This window comes from Microtus pennsylvanicus, chromosome 10 (assembly GCF_037038515.1).
Source record: "Microtus pennsylvanicus isolate mMicPen1 chromosome 10, mMicPen1.hap1, whole genome shotgun sequence".
NCBI lineage: Eukaryota > Metazoa > Chordata > Mammalia > Rodentia > Cricetidae > Microtus > Microtus pennsylvanicus.
The window spans coordinates 55877521-55903790 of record NC_134588.1 but is presented as its reverse complement, the minus strand read 5'-3'; the positions used below and the strand labels follow the sequence as shown (position 1 = coordinate 55903790).

Here is a 26270-nt window from a genome sequence, read left to right as displayed (position 1 = left end):
TGCACTCTGTTCTTTACATCGACTTGTTTCATCGGCAGTGAGGGCCACAGTAAAAAAAAGCTACCCCAGCATTTCCATTCCAACATGCAGTATTTTCATAAACTCTGAACTTTTTAAGGTAATTTCAAAGTCTTTTATCTTTTAAATGATAGCCTGTATAAATAATTTTTAAACTACTTATAAGTCAATAAATGATATTTTTTCTCTTTTAAATGGCAGCCTAGGGTTGGGACTAATAACTCAGACTTATGTTTTAAATATAAAATATTGTTATCAGAAAGTTAGGGCTAGGGAAAACAATGTGGAGCGCACTTGACTATGTGTACTTGAAGGTATGCGTGATTCTTAGAACATTACCTGGTATAGTGTAGACAATTATTTACTATGTTAATAATTAAAAATGTGTCTGTGTGTATACATGTGCTCATAAGTGTTATAGGGACAATAATTGTTTATGTCTGTCTTTTCTGGATTTTATAAATCTCTTTGTCCTCACTACCTCCTTCAGCGTTTGACACATAACACATGTTCTTGAAATATGTGTTGAACTAGTAAGCCACAATTTGAATAAATCATTTAAGGTCCTTCTTTTTGTTGTTGCTGTTGTTGTTCGTCTAAATATAAAAACATAGTTGCCCTGTATATAGTTCTCAGTGATACTGAAACTTCTTTATTGGAATAGCTGATAATGGTAGACACAAGGGCTTATTTTTTTTCTGTTTTTCTAATGCTAGGCAGGCATAGTTGACATTTATCAGCAACTATATTCCAAGAGGGTTAAATATCCAAAAAGTCCCAAGAATAGGCCAATAAAATGAAAAATTGTCCTGCCCAAGGTATCTAGTGATATTAATTAAAATTTTAATCCTAAAATTTAATCCTAAACAATTATATGATTCAAAGTAAAGGTCTTATTTAATTGTCTGCTGTGACTCTTGAGCTAACATTAGCTCAAAAAGCTCCAACTCTGCTTCCTGCTAGCCTTATGGAATGTTCCTGGCTGCACTGTCAGGCCCCACATGTAGAATGTAGGAACAGAACAGCCAAGAGCTCTGGGCTGAACTCTGAACTATGTCCCTGCTCCTAATCCCAGTTCCAGCTCGTATGGTCTGTAACCCAGTAGTTTATCTTGGCCACCAAGCCAAGCCCAACCAATACAAGAAATCTGCTAAGTAACAATGGAAACTTTTTCATTCCACGGGGCTTTCGCTTAAGAAGGCTCTGATGATGGCTGTCATCCTGGTGACATCAGTCTCTCTGTCACCTCAGAAACAACTGTGGAAGCTTTAGGTAGGAACTGTGAGATGGAGTTACACTTGCAATGTGAGAACAAGTCACCTTAACCCTTGGCAGAGGATAGTGAGTGAAGGAAGCCCACGGGCCCTGTGCTTGGATCCAGCTCTCAACACAGTATTGCTCAACAATGCACTCGACAACCAAAAATCACAAACCGCAGCCTGACCTTGTTTTAAACACATGTTCAAATTTGCACTGGCTTGTTAGCTCCAGAACAAAATGCGTAATATCATCATCTATGTTCTAGAACATTTTGTCCTGTTTTTCCCAGTGAGAAAAAGTTGTTTGTGTTTTACACTGTTTATTCATTTGACTGTTGTTTAATCTTGGCTCTTTCATCCACTCACACATTGATCCCATGCTCAACAGGATAAAGCATGCCAACTACTTAATGTATACATGCATCCATATTTTTTCCTTAGTAGAAGTTTATTTTAGATTGTATAGCTATGCTTATATTGCTTGCATACGTATTTAAAAGAATTTTTTAATAATTGCTCTTTATGACATTGAAAATGTAATAGCCATTTGTGCAACTTGTGTCTGCTTTCATGTTATCTAAGATTTTTCGAAGACATCTATTACAGCTGTAATACCCACATTATAGCTTTTTAGCACCCATAGACCACCTTAAACAATTAAATAATCTATTCATTTCTCTTTTTCGAGACAGGGTTTCTCTGCAGCTATGGTGCCCGTCCTGGAACTAGCTCTTGTAGACCAGGCTGGCCTCGAACTCCCAGAGATCTGCCTGCCTCTGCCTCCCGAGTGCTGGGATTAAAGGCATGCGCCACCACCGCCCGGCCTTCATTTCTCAAACAATAAACATTTGCCAAAGGCAGACACATGGTTTTGAAAATATCAACAACATAGAGAGACTCATCACTTGCAATGAAACCACCACAAGGATTTCAGTAGATTTATCAGCAGAGGCTGTAGGGTATCACTTTTCTAAGTGCTGAAAGGGGAATTTTTTTCAGGATAATAAAACACTACATGAAAAAGGAAATACTACTAGCTTATCACTAGGCCTACCTTATGTTTTAAAATGCAATGAGAACTTTCCAGTTGAAATAAAAAACTCAGAAATGATATGAAATTACACTGGTAACACATGAATAAGTAGTAAAAAGGGCACTGTAATAATAGAACAGTGGACCATTGTCTTCTAATTCTAGTATAAAATTTAAAACATAAGAGTGTGGTTTGGCAGAACCTGGAAACAATATAGATGCCCCTCAACCGATAGATAAATAAAGTGTGGTACCTTTATACAATGGAGTATTACTTAGCTGTAAAAAACAATGACATCATGAAATCTGCAGGCAAACTGATAGAACTAGAAAATATCATCTTGAGTGAGGTAACCCAGACCCAGAAGACAAACACGGTATGTAGTCACTCATAAGTGGATACTAGATGTGAAATAAAGGATAGCCAGACCACAATCCACAGGTCCAGAGAAGCTAAGTAGTAAGGAGGACCCTAAGAGGGACACATGGACTGGCCTGGGAAGGGGATACAGATGTGATTTCCTGGATAAACTTGGGGCAGGGTCAGTAAAAGGGGGGATAAGGGATGAAAACATGAGGGAATGGGTTGGTGCAGTTGTGGAAGGGATGGAGTGGGAGAGCAATGGAAGAGAGATCTTGATAGAGAGAACCACCAGGGAAATTCTCAGAAATCTACAAGGATGCCCCCCCCCCACCTAAGACTACTAACATTAGTGGAGACCGGGCCTGAAATAGCCTTTTCCTATCATCAGATTGGTGACCACCCTGCCATCATAGAGGTAAGGTAGTCCTGCCAAGAGGGAGGAGGGATTATATGAACAGGAGGAGTGCAGTTGGTAGGGAAAGTCGGCAGAGTGGTGTGCACAGTGAGCATGCCCCAGTCACAAGCACAGTGTGTTGTGCCGTTCAGAGGTTATTTAAACACATGTGACGAGCCGTGTCAACTGAAATACGATATTTGTATCTCTACCTAATTCACCTCCTTTTCGAAGCCAGTGCTTCTTTAAAACTCAAGTATGCTGACAAATGGTCATTATTCTGCAGTTACTTTTAAACATGACCTGACACTGCCCATACATCTGTCTTTCCACCCATACCTGTCATTATACAAAGTCACTTTCAATTGTTTCCACCTATTCTAGACTGTGAGGTGTTTTGTGACCTTGCTCACACTGGGATGACTCTTTTGGAAAATACATATTCAACAACCTAAGTCTCAATTTTGCAGAATTATAAATACTTGAATAAAATGACAATTAAAGATATATGCATTAGATTACTTACAGAAAATAAGGCTTATAAAATAACTTTTTCAAAAGGCTTCAGTTGAAGTTAGATAACTAACCAAGTTTCATAAATGGTTTTAAGTGCTAGCTTATTTTTACTTTTCTGTTTACAATATGCACATTTTAATTGTTGTTATTAGCACAACATTTTTCCTATCACATTTTTTGAGCTATACATTTTTCTCAACTCCCCTCTCCCCTTCTACTCTCTCCAGTGACCACCAAGCTCCCAATTTACTCAGGCGATCTTGTTTTTTTCTCCTTCCTAGGTAGAGTCATGTATGTCTCCCTTATGGTCTTCACTGTTGTCTAGGTTCTCTGGAGTTGTGGCCTGTAGGCTGGTTTTTCTTTGCTTTATGTCTAAAACATACTTATGAGTGAATACATATTATATTTGTCTTTCTGGATTTGGGTTACCTCATTCAATATTGGTTTTTTTCTAGGTCCATCTGTTTGCCTGCAAATTTCAAGAGGTCATTTATTTTATTTATTGCTGTTATAGTACTCCTTGTGTAAATGTACCACATTTTCTGTAGAAGGAACAGCGGGCTGCATTCCTGCCGCCAGCTCCCGGACGCATGACTAGCTTATGCCCCGAAATAACAACACACAAATTGTATACATTTAAATACTGCCTGGCCCATTAGCTCTAGCCTCTATTGGCTAACTCTTACATATTTGTTTAACCCATATCTAATAATCTGTGTATCACCATGGGGTCATGGCTTACCGGGAAAGATTCAGCATGTCTGACCCAGCGGCTGGCTCCATGGCATCTGCCTGACTCTGCTTCTTTCTCCCAGCATTCTGTTCTGTCTACTCTGCCTATCTAAGCTGCTGTCCTATCAAAGACCAAGGCAGTCTCTTTATTTGACCAATGAAAGTAACACATATAAGACCTACCTACATCAATTTTCTTTACCTATTCTTCAGTTGAGGGGCATCTAGGTTGTTTCCCGGTTCTGGCTTGCTGTGGGACAATGGTCTTATACCCTGTGAAGATTTGTTACTTGAATTTTAATAAAATACTGACTGGCCAGTGGCCAAGCAGGAAGTATGGGTGGGGCAACAAGAACAGGAGAATTTTGGGAAGAGAAAAGGCTCAGTCTGCAGGTGTAACCCAAATGCAGAGGAAGCAAGATGAGAATGCCTAACTGATAAAAGGTACCAAGCCACGTGGCTAACACAGACAACAATTATGGCTTAATGTAGAATGTAAGAGTTAATAAGAGGCCTGAACTAATAGGCTAACCAGTTTATAATTAATGTAGACCTCTGTGTGTGTTTTTTGGGACTGAATGACTGTGGGATAGGGTAGAACAGAACCCTCTGTCAACACTGGCAATTACAAATAATGCTGCTAGGAACATAGTTCAGCACATGCACTTGAGGTATGATTGAGCATCTTTTGGTTACATTCTCAACAGTGGCATTGCTGGGTCTTGAAGTAGATTGTTTCTTAATTTTCTGATAAATAGTCATACTGATTTCCAAAGCAGCTGTACCAGTTTGTACTCCCACCAGCAATGAAGGAGTGTTCCTCTTACTCCACATTATCTCCAACATAAGCTGTCATCATTGTTTTTGATCTTGGCCATTCTGACATGTGTAAGATGGAATCTCAGAGTTGTTCTGATTTGCATTTCTCTGATGGCTACGAATGTTGAGCATTTCTTAAGTGTCTTTCAGCCCTTTGAGATTTGTCTGTTGGGACTTCTCTGTTTATGTCTGTACCCCATTTTTTATTGGATTCTTTGTTCTTTTGATGACAAATTTCTTGTGTTCTTTGTATATTTTGGAGATCAGTCCTCTGTCTGATGTGGTGTTGGCGAAGATCTTTCCCCATTCTGTAGGCTACCATTTTGTCTTAATGACCATTTCCTTTGCTTTACAGAAGCTTCTCGGTTTCAGGAGGTCCCATTTATTAATTGTTTCTCTCAGTGTCTGTGCTACTGGGGTTATATTTGGGAAGTGGTCTCTTTCAATGCAATGTTCATCAAAATCCTAGAAAAATTATTCACAGACCTCAAAAGAACAATGCTCAACTTCATATGGAAAAACAAAAAAAAAACCAAGACAGCCAAAATAATCCTGTACAACAAAAGAACTTTTGGAGGCATCACAATCCCAGACTTCAAACTCTAATGTAGAGCTACAGTAATAAAAACAGACAGGAGGACCAATGGAATTGAATTGAAGACCCAGAATATAAAGCTACACACTTATGAGTAGTTGATGTTTGACAAAGAAGCTAAAAATATACAATGGAAAAAAGAAAGCATATTCAGCAAATGGAGCTGGCATAACTTGATACCAATACATAGAAGAATAAAAATAGATCCATATCTATCACCATGCACAATACTCAAGTTCAGGTGAATCAAAGGCCTAAACATAAAACCAACCACACTGAACCTAATGGAAGAGAAAGTGGGAAGTACACTTGAATGCTAGCTTATTCTTCACTGCCTTCTGGAGAGTTGAGCTTGACTCTGTTGACTTATTGGCTCCTTCATAGAACACTCTCCCATGGCTCTGAACATATGTCTCTATCCCATTTTGGCCAAGTGGTAGGCAGTTTCAGATACTGAGACCTACGTTTGTAAGTAGGCAGACAGGTTTACTGGTGAAGGTGACAACTCAGTGATGGTCTTGAAGAATGGGCACTATCTCCTGGCAGGTCTTTGCCTGCTTGGAAGTCTCTTCCCTTCTGAGCAGGTAGAGTACAAGGGACACCTCTTCCTACTAGAGGTCCATTAGGAAGGTAAATTGCAATAGCAAGAGGCACTTTTACTTATAAACTCCTCCCTATGGAATACAATTGCAGATTTTAACTTTGAAGATGCTAAGGAAGTTCTCGAAGAAGACCCACAACATCCTCAATGAGATTCATTTGAATAATACAATCTTTCTAAAGTCCATGACCCAGCTCTGACTGACTTGCTATATCTGTGACTAGCAAGCTAAAGATTATTTTTTCGTAGCATAGAAAAGCTATCTTTGATATTGGCCTGCCTTTTTCCAATTGTGATTAATTGGAGTTTTCTATAGAACTTGGAAGGTTATTATAGGCTACCCTAAAAGACCTACAAATAAGAAAAATAAGGTAAGCTTTGTGATTACACATAAGGAAATAGACTCAAAAACCATAGAGGCTTGGAGAAGTTGCCACCTCCCAGGTGACTCTGGGGATTGCTAACTGCTGCTAACAGCTAACAAGAAAGCAGGTCTGGGTGACTAGAAAGGTGGCCCCAGAGACCTGAACATTACAGGAGCTGGAGTGTGTGTTCACTTACTACTGGACCAAGGATTATCCCTTTAAGAGAAGCTCCTCCTTCCTATTCCAATAACCACCTCCCTTGCCATCAGGTGCCCCACATCTCTTTCAGACGTTGCAGAAGACTCAGAGCTTAGACACACAGAAGAAAGGAAGACAAGGAAAAGGTGGGAAAAGAAAGCTATTGCAAAGGACTGGGGAGGGAGCATCTGGGAGGTGGATGAAAGAGGACTATGGAGGAGGGTGGAGGGTTGAGTGGAGTTGTGTGGCTTTGCATTCACTGTGTACAGAATGAACATGGCATGCCATTTGGGAAGTGGTTTGGGTTTTATTTTTCCTGGATGTCCTAGAACATGATTCTAATCATCTAATCATACAAAAAAGTATTTTGTTTGTTTGCAGAGCTGTGGAATTTTACCTAAAAAGAAAAATAGAGAAGTGGTGGTAGAACCTACAGATAGGAAAAGATTAGGAAGCATAGTGTTCTTGGAAGAGAACAGAGTTGAGAATGAATGATAAGGGGAAGATGTTGTAAGGCAATGACTTAACTTTTGTTAAGGAAGGAAAAGGACTGACTATCTGACTTATTGAGGTCTGGGTGTTCTCAGTCTTATGTCAAGTAAAATAGATATACAGGCTTTCCTTATGTCTATTCATAAATTACAAATAACCCAGAGATGAATTGAAGGATGCAGGAGGATTCCATAAGCTAGACCAAAATCCCTGGCTTTCATAGAAGGAACCTGAGCATCTGCTGATGGTCATGAAATCAACCCTCTCTCACAGAGAGGCCATCATACATCTATGCATACATCTTAGTTTGTTTTATCCACATATAAACACTTGTGTCAAAATGTGTGTGCCTAGAACATACCTGTGAATGTGTGGTGTGAGTGAATGTTCATATAGTTTAGCTATGAATCTCTTAATTTAGGGAGCTGACTGAAAACAAAATGCTTAATACATTTTGCCTTCACATGCTTGTGCATTTGTGTGGACGTACCTGCCCCCCCCCCCCACACACACAATAAACACTTTAAATGTAAGTTTACCACAGGCAATGCTAGAGATTCACATCACAAATCTCAAGGTTCCTGGTGACTGTTAGGCTGCTTTTTTTTGCAAAGAATCAGGAAGTGCTTTGATGACTAACAGGAGTTCTGGAGTACTTTGGAAATGCTATCATGCGTGCGAAAGCAAAATTTCTCATTAAGCCAAAAGTAAACAGCAAAGTAAGGTCTCAGAAATGATCTCTGCACCTCTCCACAGGCACCCATGAAGAAGAGAGTGGCCATCATCGGAGCAGGCGTCAGTGGCCTGGCCTCCATCAGGAGCTGTCTGGAGGAGGGACTGGAGCCCACCTGCTTTGAGAGGAGCAATGATGTTGGGGGCCTGTGGAAATTCTCAGTGAGTGGGGCATCTGTGCAACAGAAAGAAAAGCGGAGGAGGAGGCTCCAGGCCTGCCTAGGGGGCAGCTGTGACTCCTAGCAGTATTGGAGTCCACAAAATGCAATAACAGAAGCAGGTCTGAAATAAGCTCTTTGCAACTTAGCAGAAAACCAGGTGTCTTAGCAAGTTCGTTTGTGTACAGAACTCACCTCTGATTAATCACGAGTAAGAGTCACTTGAAGAATAAAACCCATAGTCCAATACTAGGTACATTTTATAAGAGAGATATATATCTTCCTGTTTAAAAGCCACCAGGCAGGTCTGGGAGTAAAGAGCTTAGCCCCGTGAGCATGAGGATCTGCGTTTGGATCCCCAGGAAACACCGAGGTGTCAGGTGTAGCAGCTCACATCTGTGGTCCTATGTTGTGAGGCAAAGCCATGCTGATACCTAAGGCTGCTTGACCAGTCTAGCCAAATCGGTGAGCTCATGTTCAGGGAAAGACCATAAAAAAGAAAGTGGAAAGTGAAGGAAAAAGACTTCCAGTGTCAACTTCTGGCCTCAGCATGCTCTTGAATGTGTATACTTTTGTCACACAAAAATAAAGAAATGCTTTAAATGTGAGGTCACCAAAGGTCATTTTAGCAATCCCAAATTTCAATTTCCCAGGTGAATCTGGTCAATAATGAGTTGGCTACAAATGTATTAAGTTATTTCTAGGCTCTGTATTCTGTTCCACTAGTCTATGTGTCTGTTTTTATGCCAATACCGTGATGTTTTGGTTTCTGGAGCTTTGTATTATATTTCGGAGTCAGTTGATGTGATTACTTCCAGCTTTGGGGTTTTTGTTTGTTTCTTTATACTGCTTTGGTTTGGTTTAGTTCAAGTGTATTGTGTCTATTTGGAGTCTTCTGTACTTCCAAAGGAATTTCAGGACATTTTTCACTAGTTTTGTGAAGAATAGCATTGGTATGTTGGTAGACTGAACAATAATCTGCATTGAGCCTGTAAATAACTAGGGTAGTGTGAGCATAGTGACATCAGTTCCTTCCGCCCGTCAACATCACAGTCATCTCCATTTGGTGAGGTCTACCTTAATTTCTTTCATCAGGGTTTTATAATTTTCATTGAAAAGTCTTTCACTTCTTGATTAAACTTACTCCTTTGTAATTTTTTTTTTGTTTTTGAAAAGGGTGTTTTTTCTGTTCTTCTTGTTGTCATTGTTTGTTTGTTTGAAATAGGGTCTCTCTACATAGCCCTGGCCTAGCTGTCTGGAAACTCACTCTGTAGACAAGGTTGGACTCAAACTCACAGAGCTCTGCCTACCTCTGCCTCCCAAATGCTGGGATTAGAGATGTGTACCACTTTGCCCAGCTTCTTTGCAGTTTTGTGCCAATTATGAATGAGATTCCTTTTATGATTTTTTTTAATCTCACTAGAAAAAAAAGGTAACCTCTTTGGAAAATGGTACTGGAAAAACAGGATATTCATGAACGGAAGGTTAAAACTTGACCCCTATACCTCTCGCACACTCAAAAATAAAGCAAAGACACATTAAAGACCTAACTGTAAGATCCAGAACAATAGAATTACTGGAAGAAAATAGGGGAAGCACTTCCAGACATTAATACAGGCCAAAAAGGAAATGGCTATGGCCCCAGAAGCTCAAGATACAATAGGCAAATGGAGCGAATGGACGAAGCAAGCGTGGCACACGGTCTGAATGGATAGTGCTTAACCTGAAGAAGAATAATACCTTATTATTTTCAGGGAAACAGATAAAAATGGAAGTCATTGTGTTAAATGAAAAAAAAATGTATTCCAAAGTAGTTGAATGTGGAGTAGTGCATACTAAAGCCTGGGGAAGGTAAGATATGGGGAAGACACTGGGAAATTAGATAACAGGCACCCAAGCACAGGTAGACTAAAGTAATATGCTCTATATATTATAGTGTATAGTAACCAATTAAGTCATTTTGAATAACTACAAGAGAATCACCCAAGCACTCCAAGTACAACAGGATGACAAGGGATAGAAACCCATTTCCTTAATCTGGTCAATATGTATTGTACCTATGCATTGAAACATCAGATTGTGCCTCAAAATATGCACACTAATTCTATGTTAGTCAGCATACTTTTAATGTTTTAAAAGATACAATTTCTAAATACTCTGGCGTAGCTGCTATGCAATGCCTACATGTATATGATGTTATTTTATCACAGTCTACATGGTAGTACAATTAACGAAGTAATGTTGGGAGTGTGGGAGGGCACTGTGCTCTATAAAGATATACACTATTGACAAAGTCCCTTTATGCAGAACAATGTCATCCATTTACAAAGGCTCTCTCTCTCTCTCTGTCCCTCTCTCTCTCTCTTTGTGTGTGTGTGGGGGGGGTGTATTTATATGGGCTCTTTTCCACACAAAATATTTTACTGATATTTATTATTTGAAAATTTCATATATGTATTAAGTGTATCTTGATCATATGTACCACATAATCACCCCCAATGACTAAATATACAATTTCCCTTTCCCCATTCCCAGAAAATTACCTTCTCAATTTCACGTCGTGTGTGTGTGTGTGTGTGTGTGTGTGTGTGTGTGTGTGTGTGTGTATACAATTCACTGAGTTCAATTAGTGCTGCCTGTCTGTTCATGGGTGTGGGTCATCCACCAGAGCTGGGGTAATCTACCAGTAGCTACATCCCATAAGAAAAGCAATTCCAGCCTGCATAGGTGTACACTAGGTCCTCCGCATATATGTTATGGTGGTTAGCTTGGTATTTCTGTGGAGCTCCTAACAGAGGGAATGGAAATATCTCTGACCCTTTTGTCTGCTCTTGGGACCATTTTTCCTCCTACTGGGTTGCTTTGCTCAGTCCTTTATGAGGATTTGTGCCTAGACTTATTGTATCTTGTTTGTTGTGTTCAGTTGATATCACTGGAAGGTCTGCTCTTTTCTGAAGGAAAAAGAGGAGTAGATCTGAGAGAGAGGGGAGGTTGTAGGGGGTACTGGGAGGAGAGGATGGAAGGGAAACTGATGTGAGAATGTATTGAAAAACAGAAAAGAGAAAGAAAAGAGAAAAGGGGAGGGAGCGAAGGAAGAAAAAAGGAAGGAAGGAAGGAAGGAAGGAAGGAAGGAAGGAAGGAAGGAAGAAAGGAAGGAGAAAAGAAAGGAAGAAAGATCCTTCCCCAATAGCCAATAGTTCCTCACCTTGGAGTGGGGCTGGAGAAGCCCCTCCCCAGTCTATGTCCGAATTTATAACTGCCTTGATCTTGTGCAGGCCCCATGCAGGCAACCACACCTGCTATGAGTTCATGCGTGCAACATCCATATCATGTTCAGAAGACATCTTTTCAGAACACCCTTCTCCATCCTCTGGCTCTTATGTCCTTTTGACCTGTACTTCTACAGTGTTCCCTGAGTCTTAGAGAGAGGGGTCTATATGGATGTCCCACCTACAACTGGATTTTTCTACTTGTCCTGCCATGTTGGTGCTCAAAACATTTCAGATTGAGAATTTTTCAGGTTGAGAGCCTCTGTGTGAATTAATTTCTTCCTTATTCTTTCCTCTCTCCTTGAAATACCATTTTTATCAATCTTCCTAAACTCACCAGAAGCTACAAATGCCTTCACCTTCTCAAAAGTCCCATACAAACGACTCAGGTGCATGAACAGCAGAAAACTCGGGTCCTGGTTCAAAGTCACATTCCTTTTTGAAACAAGCATACACCTGCTAATCTGTCTCTTGACAATAAACAAATTCCCATCATGCTAGTGATAGTGACTGACATGATGTACTATTCCAGTGTTTCCTAAAGGGACATCAGCTGCTCAGCCGTCAGCTTCAAATTACATGACACCAAATGAGAACATTCTAATTGTCTGCATGTTTCTCTACAAACTCAACAGCTATCCATAAGGACCTGTAATTTAGTCTTTCATCACAAAACTTAAGGTCAAATCCAGACAGCTTACTGATGTATTGTTTATGGAGCTACCGAGAATGACAGATAATTCATCTAGACCTAGAGAGCACTCACGCGACCTTGGTGTTTTCAGAGACCCAAGTAAAGTTTCAGCTCTCTTTTCACGGTCCTTACAGTAATTTTCAGTTTCCTGTAATGCCTTGGACTGAGAATCTAGCTCAGTCATTAAATTTCTTGCTTACTTTGCAAGTGTGAGCATCTGAGTTCAAGTCTCAGAAGCCAAGTTTGTAATCCCAGCACTGGGAGGCAGAGGCAGAAGCAGAAGGATTCCTGGAGCTTCTTACTAGCCAGCCTAGCCTTCTCAGTGAGTGGACGGCTCTTAAGGAACACACACCTGAGACTGACCTACACAGACACACATGCACACACACACAGATGATGGGGGACACATGCACATGGTCACACAGGTACAACCTACCCATTAGCAAACACATTTACTTTTTATTTAGTGTCTTTAATTCACTTCACACATATATTGATTGAGGCAGCAGCTGCAACAAGCAGGCCCTACAGTGTGATCTTCCATAGAAACTACTTTGTTGGTCATTGCCCTCCACCAGTTTTATTCTATAGTGTTACTTGAAAGCCATTTGAAACTCCAGGCCACCTAAAGCAAATTCTACAGGAGTTAAATCTAACTCTGAATTGCTGTGAGATTTTGTTTGTTTGGGGCATGTGTTGTTGTTATTGTTGTTGTTGTTGTTGTTGTTGGTGGTGGTGGTGGTGGTGGTGGTGTGTGTGTGTGTGTGTGTGTGTGTGTGTGAGAGAGAGAGAGAGAGAGAGAGAGAGAGAGAGAGAGAGAGAGAGCCAGTGTATGGTTACAGATGAACCAGACCACAACGTCCTGATCTACTCTTTGCTATCTCTTTTTCTTCAACTTCCCCGTCTTCTCTCATCATCACTTGGTACCTCCTCTACAATTCTAGCATAGCTCTGTGACTTCTAAATTAATCTGGGGAATCCTGAAGAATCCTGCAGAAGAGAGGGACAAAGGATTGTAAGAGCCAGAGGCGTCACAGACATCATCAGAGTCCCTAGTGGGTAAAGGCCAGTTCAACTTACTGTAATGACTTGGAACTGGATATGAACAAGAGCTGTATACTCACTTACCGATCTCCTTCCGCCTGAAAATTCTGTTCACAGGACCATGCAGAAGAGGGCAGGGCTAGTATCTACCGATCAGTCTTTACCAACTCTTCCAAAGAAATGATGTGTTTCCCAGACTTCCCCTATCCTGATGACTTCCCCAACTTCATGCATAACAGCAAGCTCCAAGAATACATCATTTCATTTGCCAAAGAAAAGAACCTTCTAAAATACATACAGTTTGAGGTAAGATGCTGTCAGCAAAGCAATGTCAGACATAGCAATGAGGAAGTCCGTGGCTGTTGCTCAAGTCCCACTTTTTCCCAGAGGGTCCCTTTCTTTAACCAACATTTTTAATTGCTTGATTTCACTAATTGTAAATTTGTGAATATGATTTTTCTCTTATGAATCTGTCAGAAATACGTAAAACATGATCACATACAGTTCTTACATCAAAATGGCACCAACTTAGAAATCAGCAACAAAAATAATAGATGCAAAATACTCATGGGTTTGTAAATTTAAAACCTCATTCTCTAAGTAATCTTTGTGTCCAAAAGAAATGTAATGTAATGAAAAAACATAAGAACTGGACATTAGTTAAACTTTTTGTGGAAGGCATTGAAAGCCATACTTTTGTGGGCCCATAAGCTTAACCATTTGTAATAAACAAAGTATTTTAAAACAAGGCAAAGAATACACACACACAAGTATTACACATACATACATATACAATCTAATGTTTTCATTTCTCCTGAGGGACTTTTGAATTCCGTAAGATGTGTCTTATTAATAAAATGATTTTAAAACCATTCTACCATTAGCATATTAAAGAAGGCTTTCTTTCTATATTCTTTAGACATTTGTAACCAGTATAAATAAAAGTCCTGATTTCTCAACTACTGGCAAATGGGAAGTTACCACTGAAAAGAATGGTAAAAAAGAAACAGCTGTCTTTGATGCTATAATGATTTGTTCTGGGCATCATGTGTACCCCCATCTACCAAAAGACTCCTTTCCAGGTAAGGCGGCTGAAAGTGAGGAAACCACCTACACATCTGTCAGGAATAAATGTATCGGTGAGGTTTATTTTAGTCTGCTTTCTAATGCGAGCAACAGAAAACCAGGCAATTAAAGTAAAGGACATTGTAAAGGAAAGAGACTTGGCTCATAACTGCAGGCACTGGAAAGGTAAGCAGCATGGTACTAGCAACCTAGCGAGCTCCGCCCACCACCACCTCAACCCCACCGCATTGCAACGCAGTATGGTTAAGAATTAGAAAAAGAACTAGGCATGTCCAGCACCTAAAGGTTACAGGGTGAGAAGGGCATCTGGAGGGATTCAACAGCCAGGCTTGCTCTTGTTGGAATCAGACAGTTAATGCTCTCCTGTAACAACTCACTCCACCATCCTTGCCAAGGGCAATGCCCTCAATGACCAGCTTTACTTCCCAGTTGTCGCCAAGCTGGCGGCACATGTACCTCTGGGGAATATATTCAAGTCTTCCCCAAACTGCAGTAGTATCTTTTTAATTAAACTACAAACTGGCCAATTAAAGTATATTTCTGTTTTCTATAATATATTAGGGTTACTAAATTTTCTTATTTTGTGACCACTAGAGTTGTTTGACTTTTAATAGAAATCAAGTTGATTCATATGCTTCTTTCTTTTTACTCAGGTTTAAACCGTTTTAAAGGCAAATGCTTCCACAGCAGGGACTATAAGGAACCAGGGATGTGGAAGGGAAAGCGAGTCCTGGTGATTGGTCTGGGGAACTCGGGCTGTGACATTGCTGCAGAAGTCAGCCACGTAGCTCAACAGGTACCATATCTCACACACGCCACAGACAATCTTAAAGGGACAAAAACTGGTATTTTCTCCTTTGAAAACTGCTATGGAATCAAACGGCATGTTTTAGCCAAGTAATATTTCATATACCTCAGCTTCCTGGGTAACAAACAAGTAGGATTTGAAATAGCTGTATAGGTGTCACTAGTGATGTTTCTGACCCAGTAAGGATTTGATACCTTGTGTGTGTCTGATGGATTTCTTTGAAACTAGAGTGGACTCAAGGTTAAAGCTATGACCGAGACTCCTAGAGAAGTTGTTTTATACTTCTGGGTTTCTGCACTCCACATCAATAAAGCAGATAAAAAGAGAACTAGTTTAGAAATGAGATTGTTACAGAGTGAAAACCCGACCCAGTCCACATTAACAGAGAGCTGCATAGTCACTCATTCATGCGTGCCTTCAGTCTGTGGCTAATTCTTCTTCTAGGCACTGGCATAGGAATTGGAGAAAGAATGTTGAACAAAGCAAACGTACCCCTCACTCTTGAACGCCACAATACTAATTATGTAAATGCTCTAATGCATAAATTATCATTGTGGAAAGTACTAAGAAAGCAAAGCACATGGTTCATGTCATTAATAAGGGTGACATACTCCACATGAGGCAGGAAAGACTCCTGGAGATGATGACACACAAGCAGAGAACCAGAAGTTGAGAAAGGCACAGACTCAAAAGAGATCTTCAAGCAGAGGGTCTTGAAGAAAGAAACAAGGTATCTCAAAAACTGATGAGAGGCCGCTTGGCTACATCTCAATGGGTCTGGAAAGAAGGGTGTGAAGGGAAGGATGAAGGTCCATGTAGGGTATGATTTAAACCAATGTCATCTCCCTTCGAAAGATGCATTAAAGGTTGCTTTTCCAGAAGCCAAAAGGCAGGGATCTTATTTCCAGATGTCATAGACCCCCAATATTGCTTTCTGATAGGCCCCTGAGCATCACCATTATACTTCTAGCTTCACTCCACAGTATTAGAGTCAAGATGCAAAAGATCATGTCAGGACAAATGTCATAAAAATTATTCCTATGCCTGTGTTCCACACACTACACTTGACAACCAGGGGCAAGCAAAGAAATTAACCATGTGGCCTTCCTTCTCAAAAGCTCATAAAGTCTAGCCAAAAGGCACATGCACGTGTGCACGCACACACATGCACATGCACATACTCGCACACACAGACACACATAACAGTCTCAAGAGATAAGCAGAATGCATGACACCAGTATAAGAGCTAACACTGGAATGAAGGAAAAAAACATGACTCTGTCCCTAAATGCCCAAAAGACTGTAGAATCCAAGGCATCACAAAGGAGATGGTCCTGAACCCATTCTTGAAAGAGAAATATAAACCATATAGTCGAATATAAACCTAAAATATAGACATAAGCTGTTCTTAGAATGGGGGATGACATCAAACATGAGGACAGGAATCAGTACTGTGTGTTTGACAGCTGAAAAGAAGGTTCTTAATAGCGACAACGGATATGGTGCATCAAGGTACTTTAATACTCCCACCTAAGTAAGTGCCTTCAACCGTAGGTAAAAGGTCATTGAATCTTATTTTTCCTCTTGGTGAAAAAAGGCAATTGAAGACAAACACATTAGCAACTTCTTAAAAAGCTCAAAGGAACCTAAGATCTGAGTGGGAGATGACTTAAGAGAAGCAAAATTTGGAGCTTCAGATTCCAAGAGCACAGAGTAGCTACTGGATAGCTACTCTGAACTGAGGTAGGAAGAAAGGTAGGAGCCCCAGTAAGTGATCTTTTCAAACACTTCAACGAAGAGCTGAAAAAATGTGAATTCTTCATAAGTAAAAGTATGCCATTTAAGGTTATTGAACTACAAGCAATACGATGAACCAGGGTGATAAGATATTTATGTCTGCATATGTAATGAATTAGAAGAAAGAAACCCAATTTCTGAAGCTTTCAAGGTACATTTCTTCTCTAATTTGCTTCTCTTATATGGCATTGCATAATTTTAAAAAAAGCAAGAAAAGAAGAAATAAATAGAAGAAACCTAAAATCCACTGTGTTACAAATTAGCAGAAGAGGAAAAAAGAGACATTTAATAATCACATTATATCCGAGATGATGTCAGTCATATGACACAGGTTATCATGCTCAATTGACCCTCATACAAATCTGAAGTAGTTTAGATGCTGTTTCTTTCTGGTTTATAAGGAAACAAGATTAACGAAGTTAAAGCAATCTTGCCTATGTCACAACATTTAGAGGTAGGAGGGCCAGGATTTCTGCCTATAGTCCAGATCACAAGTTGCTTGCCTCATTTTACACCAATACCTATTTGGGGATAGTAATTACTTCTTTGTAGCTATCAGTAGTTGGATAAGCCCTGGGAGTCATGCCGGTGGTCAGCTGTGCTAGGAAGACGTGATTGAAGTAAGTTGGTTCCTGTCCGCAGCAGCAGGGAATCTGAGGAAGCTTGTCTCAAAGTGCCCTTGAAGTCGCGTCTCCCAGGAAGGAAAGCTGGCTTTCTTTTGCCTTATGCTTGAGTTTTGAGGGCCTATGGATGTGAACTAATTTGAAATGAGGGTCTGAACCTACGTGGGCAATCAGTGGATTTGGAAAACCAAGAAAGGAAGTAAGATCTGAGGGGAGCCTACTTTTTTAATCAAAACAATTCTTTAGGAGGACTGACAGCTGAGGGTTTTTTACTTCCTCCAGGCACAAAAGAAAACAAAAACAAAACAAACAAAAACCTAAGAGCAAGAGTAGTAAGCCCATTTCTACAGGGAGCTGCAGAGGGCATCTTACAATACGCCCTACACTTGCTGCATTTAACGTTTGTATTGTTCAGGTCATCATCAGCTCCAGAAGTGGATCCTGGGTGATGAGCAGGGTCTGGGATGACGGCTACCCCTGGGACATGTTGGTGATCACTCGATTTCAAACCTTCCTCAAGAACAACTTGCCCACGGCCATCTCTGACTGGTGGTACACGAGGCAGATGAACGCAAGGTTCAAGCATGAGAACTACGGCTTGATGCCTTTAAATGGGTAACGTGGACTAAAACGTGATGTGCCTGCTAACGTTTACTTCAATGTCAACAACGCTTGGTGTGTGTTGTAATCTCAAAACAAATCAAAAGACATTCATGAAGTAATCACATCACACGTATCAAAGGATAAAGAACTGCAAATATTGGGAAGGGTTTCCACACAGCCTTCTTACCAGATTTGTACGTCTAGAGCGTTAGGTAATACTGAAGCAGTTAGATCCCATAGCAACAGGAATAAAAATAAACATGTTTTAAGCACTTCATACATTACCAGAGTCTTACCCATTCTCTGCTTTAGGCTCTGGCATATATTATGACATGTACCCTAACAACTAAGAGAGCTGTGTTTGTTCTGGTTTTCAGAGGAGAAAACTGAAGTGTGATAGAATTGCTAATGTTACCAAAGTCCCACATCCAGGAAGTAGAAGTATAATCCACATCTGCTGATTCCAGGTCTTTTGTTCTTTATCCTCTTCCTCTGTGACCTCACACTTAGTGGCAAAGTGGAGGCTAACAAAATCACTTTCCTGTGTTGTACTCTTTTTCTCAACCCCTGCAAAGAATGCTCTCATTGAACCAGTTCTACACAATTCTGGCACTCCTTGCTTCCTCCTTAGTATTTTTCTACAACTCCCTCAAGCCCACTACATAAAAAACAACTTCAACATTGGCTACAAATCCCAAATTTCTTCTTACATATTCATTAACTCAACAAATATAAATGAAGTGTTTACTGTGTCAGGTACCAAGTTAAGTGTTTGGGCATACATCAGGGTCTAGAACAAGCAGAATTCTGTTCTACTAGAGTACACTCTTAGTAGCCATAAACATACAACAAATGCTTAGTAGAAAGCTATATGGCGATGTATGTTGTGGAGAATACAGTGCGGGCAAAGGGGATAGAAATGCCGCAAAGACAGTTTTCAGTAGGGTCCTAGAATTAGGCATAAACGCTAAGTTAAATTTCATGCCATCTCTTGAAGGATGAGTGTGGACACAGAGGGCAAAAAGACTATCAGCAATCGTGTGGGGAAGAGCAACAGGGACCACCAGGAGAGAGTAGCCATGTTAGGAAAGGCACTAAGGAAAAGTGATCTCTAAAGACAGACAGTGCTTCAGGAGGGAGGACACAATCATCTAAGCCGAGAGGTACTAGTAAGTTCAGGAAAATAACTGAGCGGGGCCCTTGAACCCATCAGCTTCATTCTGACAGCCTTGGCAAACACCATCTCAGTGAGGCTGGGGTGCTTAGTGGTGGGTGACAATGAGTTTAATACAAGTGGCAGAGAAGAAGTGTAGTTGAGTCTAGCGCTTTTCCAACCAGAGCTCCACCTAATCTCATTGTCTCAGTTTCTCCTCCTTCAGCTTCTTCCCCTGACTGTCTTGCTCATACATAACAAAGTCCTTTCCTTACATGATATTCGAATTTATTGGCAACTTCAGAATACTCTGCATGCATGAAGATTTTCCTGATCAAAACAATGGATCGCTTCAGATCTCCAGGTGCCAGTGCTTCAAACTGTTCTCCCCTTACATAAGTTCCCAGGTGCACCTTCTTTGGCCTAAGTGGTGCAATTACTTAGTATGGCTCACATTTCACTGCTCAGTGAAAGCCCAGGGATAGCCCTCTCCTCCCTTTTTATTGTTTTTATTGAGTTATATATTTTTCTCTGCTCCCCTCTCTTCCTCTTCCCCTCCCCTTCTACCCTCTCCCATGGTCCCCATGCTCCCAATTTACTCAGGAGATCCTATCTTTTTCTTTGTTAGGGGTAGCCCTCTTATGTATTCCTTTACCTTCCCAAGTCTATCTTACTATGGCCAGTTTGGAATATAAGAATAGACATTGACACTGTTAGCGCTTTATCTGTGCTACAGACTACAAAATTTCTCATACTATTCAGATCTCACTGTGGCCTAAGATAGAGGACAGTGTCATTTCAGAAGAGAAAAGTGAGGTATTGGGAATTTAAAAGGACTGAACCTTCTCATAGGAAGCAATAAGGCTTTAGATACCAGGTGCCTTACATTAGAATTTTTCTTGGCATAGACTTTGCTAGTAACTTCTCTTACCTCCTATATGGCCTCACATCAGTTTTATTCTTCTCATGCATTAGCAATATTCCATAGCTCAGGAAAATCTTTTGATCATCTTGTTCCTTCCTTCACCATCTGTACAGAGACTAAGACAAGGGGGACATGTCACTGTTACAATGACCAGTCTCTTCCGTCCATATAGAACTCTCAGGAAAGAACCCGTGTTCAATGATGAGCTCCCAGCACGCATCCTGTGTGGCACCGTGTCCATCAAGCCTAACGTGAAGGAGTTCACAGAGACCTCCGCTGTGTTTGAGGATGGGACCGTGTTTGAGGACATTGACTGTGTCATCTTCGCAACAGGCTACGGTTATGCCTATCCCTTCCTGGATGACTCCATCATCAAAAGCAGAAACAATGAGGTCACCTTGTACAAAGGCATCTTCCCTCCTCAGCTGGAGAAACCAACCATGGCGGTGATTGGCCTTGTCCAGTCCCTTGGTGCTGCCATCCCCACAACTGACCTCCAGGCACGCTGGGCTGCACAAGTAATAAGGGGTAAGTGGGCCAAACAGTTCCCCGATGGATGCTAATGAGAATTCTTTCAGAGTCAGAGCAAAAATCCTAATTAAGAGACCCGTCCAACTTTGAGAATCTGTAACTCCATTCCCATTGGCAGGGTACTCCTTGAGCAATTTGAAATGTGTGTCACTGGGTTATCATGGGCAATACTACAATATTATTGGAGATTTTTGCTACTTATGATTCCTGGGAGCTGACAATTACCTGAGATCATTCAATAGACAAGAACTCCAAGAGTTCTTGGCCCTTGCTGCATGACAATATTATGAAAGTGTGATTTCAAATGGGATAGAATTACATTGCTTGAAAGGGTGATGGGGAAAGATAATTCCAGGCAAATCTTCAGCTAGACACAGATACCTGCAGCCAGGAATAGCACACACTCTGGGAAGGCAATGGGTCTTCTGGGCTGAGTTCTTCTCTGAACTGTGCTTGTTAAGGACAAGCAGTGCTTGATTAGAGATGGGAAGTACAAGATGTAAGAGATGTTTAATTTCTAAGGTACAAGAGTACATGTTATTCATATTTTCAAAAGGAAAAGGAAACAACAGACTTGATTAGGTAAGGAAGTCAGCCAGCGTCGGTAGCAGAGCTGAGATCAGAGTCATGGTGACATCTGAATGAAGGGGGATAGCTGTGGACAGCCGTGGTCCATAGAAACAAGTGGAGCCTTAATTAAAGAAAAAACAGAGATGTCGAAGTATATTGAGCAATGTTTACTTAAATCTTAATTTATGAAACTTCTCCATGAGGATGTTTTAGCAAAGTGGGCTCCTTTTGAAGCCATAACTAAGGCTTCTAGTACTACCCTGGCTCGCTGGAGCTCAGTCTCCCTTTCCTGTGGAAGCTTAAATGAGTATGCATGTCCCTGTATAACCTGAGCCACCAGACTTCCACCATATCCACATGTTCCTACTCAGCAGTGGCCTCTCTGCCTCTGCCTTTGTCTCTCCCTGCCTAGGCAGAGATTGGATGTGGCTTCAGAGGGCTAAGTGACTCCAGCAAAGCAGCAGCACTCTCTCAGCCCTCAGATCCCACCATAAAGGGAGGTCACTAACTCTCTGTGAGGACAAGAGTTTTAACTTTGGCTCTGAGAAAATAAAAATAAGGAAAAAAGTAAAACAAAAAGGAGAACTGGAGAGATGGTCGACACGGGCGCTTGATGGCAGGACTGACAAACCTGGGCTCCATTCTGAGACCACATGGTAGAAAGATAAAACTAATTCCCACAAGTTGTTCTCTGACCACACACACGCACACACACACACGCACACGCACACGCACACACACACACACACGCACACGCACACGCACACACACACACACACACACACACACTAATAAACACTTCTAAAACTGAAAATACAATGTGACTCACAATTCACTGAGACCGAAAAACACTGGGCTACTCCTACTCTGGATTCATTAAACTATTCTGCCCTTCCTTCTTTTTCAGGAACTTGCATGTTGCCTTCTGTTAAAGACATGATGGATGATATTGATGAGAAAATGGGTAAAAAGCTCAAATGGTAAGAGTTTTATGCGGTAGATCTATTATAATGTAGATCCAGGATTTGCCTAGAAAAAAATCAGAATTTCTCAATAATTGAAACTGATTTTGTCTTAAATGATCCTTCATGAAGTTAACAGACTTAATGGGCCCCATTCTTCCATCTAAGAGCGGAGACCTTCTCGCCTGCCCTTGCACTGGGTCCTACTAGGTGCAAGGTGCAGACTCAGCAGTAAGAGTGAGGAACCTCATTGTAGTGTCCCCTTTATCCCTGCCTTTAGCAGTCCATCGCAGAAAGGACAAATGAAAGTGATGGACTCGAAATAATTGGGGACACAAATGAAAGCAGAGGTCTGTTCTCAGAAACCCTTCTCAGGGTGGATGATCCTTCAAGTGGACGCTTTAAATGAAAAGGACCAGCAGCAGGAGAATTAGCATGGAAAACTGGACTCCATCCCTGGTCTGCCACTAATTAGCTTGGGGGCTGTGAATGAGGAACTTGGCTTGAGCAAGAGACAACTATCGTTCTCCACTGCTGGGTAGTGTTGGGGGATTTATTTCCAAATGCGATATGAAATAATTCCCTCGATAACACAAGAGAATATGACTGCCCCGATAGGAAGATGTGAGCTGCTTTTTCTCTTCTTGCTTCCGCAAAGCCCGGGTATCACAGGAGTCCCTTCTCTCCATCTCTAGGTTTGGCAGCACTCAGACCATTCAGACGGATTACATTGTTTACATGGATGAACTGGCCTCCTTTATTGGAGCAAAGCCCAATATCCGACAGCTGTTTCTCAAGGATCCCAGGTTGGCCATAGAAGTGTTCTTTGGCCCTTGCAGCCCCTACCAGTTCCGGTTGGAAGGTCCAGGGAAGTGGTCAGGAGCCAGGAACGCCATCCTAACCCAGTGGGACCGGTCACTGAAGCCTATGAACACACGTGTCGTTGGTGGTGTTCGGAAGCCTTGCTTATACCTCTATTTGCTCAGGCTCCTCTCTCTTCCTATTCTGCTCATTGCTCTTTTCCTTGTGTTGATCTGATCGCAGTTTTCTCTAGAATTTCTGATAGTCACTGACAGTAACTGGGCAGAAATTTTGCTATTTAAAAATGAAGATTCTCATACCTCTCCCTTTCCTGTTCAAGATCACTTGGCAGGACTCTAGGCATTAATTAGAAAGCAAGACAGTGTTGCTCTGGCCTACATAAGCCACTTTCAGAATCTTGTTGGTCTTCAGGGGGCATGAGTCAGGCCTCTTTCAGTTCCACTAACACTTAAAAATGGGAACTATGTTTTTATGTCCTTCTTGAATCATTTCCTGAAACTCTTGGAAGTGGTGCCTTTTCTCTCTTAAACGATGCTTGAAAGAAGAAACTTCAAAAATAAACAGTGAATAAAATAGAACATTTAGAATATGCTCTTCTTACGCTGTCTATCTAAACTATGTGTGAACCTGGGGGAGAGCTTGACAATTACTAGTTTATTATTATTATTTTCCTAATGCTCCAGGCACTATCTCTTGCTCCCTAGCAAAGAAACACAGTGCAAAAATCTGACCCACACTGAAAGATAGCTCAAATTAACTCATTTCACTGATAAGAAAATTAGTAAATTAAGGAAAGAAACTCTCCAACATAGAGTAAATAAATAATCACAACAATAAGCAATATATACCTTTGAATTGCTGGAAAAGATGTTTTGAAAACTGGGTTTTCTAAGGGCTGGGACTTGAATACGATAAGTGTTCTCTAGGTTCTGTCCCCATAATGTACTACTGAGAGATGATGGAAGCTTCCAGAGGTGGAGTTCAGCCAGGGATCCTAGGGTCATTCTGTAGAGCAAGTCCTCAAAGGCTTTGTAAGTCACTGATTTCTTCTCTCTCGTCCTGGGTTGGTATGTAGTTATGTTAGCTAGTTCCTTCATGTGTCCCACTGTTCTGCCAATCAGTGTGACACAGCCAGGCACTCAGTCCATGCCCGAGCCCCCTGCTCTCAAACCGATCTGCCTCAGTTGTTTTTGCACATCAGCAAAATTCTGAAACAATTATTATCCAGGAATGACGAGGCCAACAGATCAGGAAATGACTACCATTCCAAGGGCATCTTGCTTTACACAGAGATTCTCTAGGGAGAACCTCTGAAACTCAGAAAGATGAGAAATTCAACAGCAGCCTCCAAAAATTACTGATATATCTCAAAAGAAATAAAAATACATCTTTCAGAAACAAAACAAAACCTATGCAATATAGCAATAGCATCTTATGATAGAAACGTATGATAAATCGTTCTGTAAGAACAGAGGAAAAAATACCCACCCCAAAAATGTAAAGCTTGTAATGGTGTCATGCCTATAAACCTAGGATGTGGGGGGAGGGGGAGAAGCACTGAGGCAGAAGAATGGTAAATTTGACCCTGACACAAAAACAACAAAAATCTATGTCACACCTAAAGAAGCTGGAAAAAGGATTAAACTTAAGGTGTTCATGGGAAAAGAACTAAAGGTCAGAGCAGAAATGAGTGAGGCTCATGCCAGAAAACAGAAAAATCAACAAACTAGGACTTGGATTTTTTTTAAAGGATGAAAAGTTAGACCTAACCATTCAGCTAGACAAACTAGGAGGAAAGAAAGAGTAAGGAAATAATAGGCTAAAATAAGATCAGCAGCAAAAGAAAATATTAAAGATAATATCATGCTTTTAAGGATTTTTAAGAGAGTACTACAAATAATTGCATATCAGCAGGTGGGAGAATCTGGAAAAAAATGGATACAATCCATAGAAACATACTTTCCTCCTTGACTAAATCATGAAGAAATATGAAAAAAAAGGCAAATAACCAGCAAGAAAATTAAGTCAGTGATGAAAGGACGTCTAGGACCAGATGGCCTCACCCCTAAATTAATTTGAGAAATTAATAGCATTTTTTCAGACTCTTTTAAAAACACAAAAGTAAAAGAAATGCTTCCAAACTCATTTTACAGGAATAAGGGTGATGTGGGAGTGTCATATCAATCTGTTGATTTCATTGGCTAAGCAATAAAGAAACTGCTAGGCCCATTGGATAGGCCCACCCTTAGGTGGGTGGAGTAAACAGAACAGAACGCTGGGAGGAAGAGGAAGTGAGGTCAGACTCGACAGCTCTCCTCTCCGGAGCAGACGCCTTCAGAGAGACACCATGCTGCCCGCTCCAGGGAAGATGCACGCTCTGAAGCTCCGACCCAGGATGGACTTAGGCTAGAATCTTCCCGGTAAGACCGGTGCTACACAGATGATAAGAAATGGGCTAGTCCAGGAGCGAGAGTTAGCCTAGAAGAGGCTAGATAGAAATGGGCCAGAGCAGTGTTTAAATGAATACAGTGTCTGTGTAATTATTTCGGGGCATAAGCTAGCCGGGCAGGTGGCTTGGGTTTGGGGGACGCAATCCCGCCGCCGTCCATATTACTAAAATTGACGCCCAGACGTGTGGCTAACTGAGTCCACAGAAAGCCTGAGAAGGCTTGGAAAAGAATAGAGTAAAGCGTGTTTCTTGTGGCAATTTCTCGGGTCTACTCTGCTTGCTAGAGGCAAGCAAGCGCCTCATCTAAGAGAGGCTTCCTGACTCAGCTTTAGCTGCAAAGCCTGCAGCTCATTAAGAGGTCCTGCCACGAAACACTTAAATGGTGTTGACGAAAAGCTGAACACATGCTTTTCGGTTTTCAGCTGTAGCAGGAAAAAAGCTGCGCGTTTAAAATTGCCGGCTTTCTGGGCCATCCTGCCAGGGAAAATTCTGACTGTTTGAGGCAGGAGGGCCGGCTACCGAGAGAGTGTCGTCTGTTGTAGCTCGCTGGCTGGCAGGGACCTTGAAATGCCAGGTGTGGCTATAAACATGGCTGCAGCCTGTACATCAGCCATGAGGCTGGAAAGCTAAGGAATGGGCTGGATCCAGCCGGCAAAGCC

At 41.2% G+C, this 26270-nt stretch overlaps 1 protein-coding gene across 2 annotated transcripts; it reads left to right on the top strand.

The window, feature by feature from the left end:
• Positions 1 to 23751, top strand: LOC142858749 (flavin-containing monooxygenase 3). Of its 2 annotated transcripts, none has more exons than XM_075988435.1 (9): positions 1 to 118; positions 8142 to 8279; positions 13400 to 13588; positions 14202 to 14364; positions 15022 to 15164; positions 18012 to 18211; positions 20450 to 20805; positions 22286 to 22358; positions 23036 to 23751. In XM_075988435.1, the coding sequence occupies exons 2-9, from the start codon at positions 8148 to 8150 to the stop codon at positions 23376 to 23378; spliced, it is 1599 nt and encodes a 532-aa protein (XP_075844550.1). In that variant the 5' UTR covers positions 1 to 118; positions 8142 to 8147; the 3' UTR covers positions 23379 to 23751. The 2 variants fall into 2 exon arrangements, with proteins under 2 accessions (XP_075844550.1, XP_075844549.1); XM_075988434.1 differs by lacking the exon at positions 1 to 118 and adding an exon at positions 6985 to 7039.
• The last annotated feature ends 2519 nt before the right edge of the window (positions 23752 to 26270 follow it).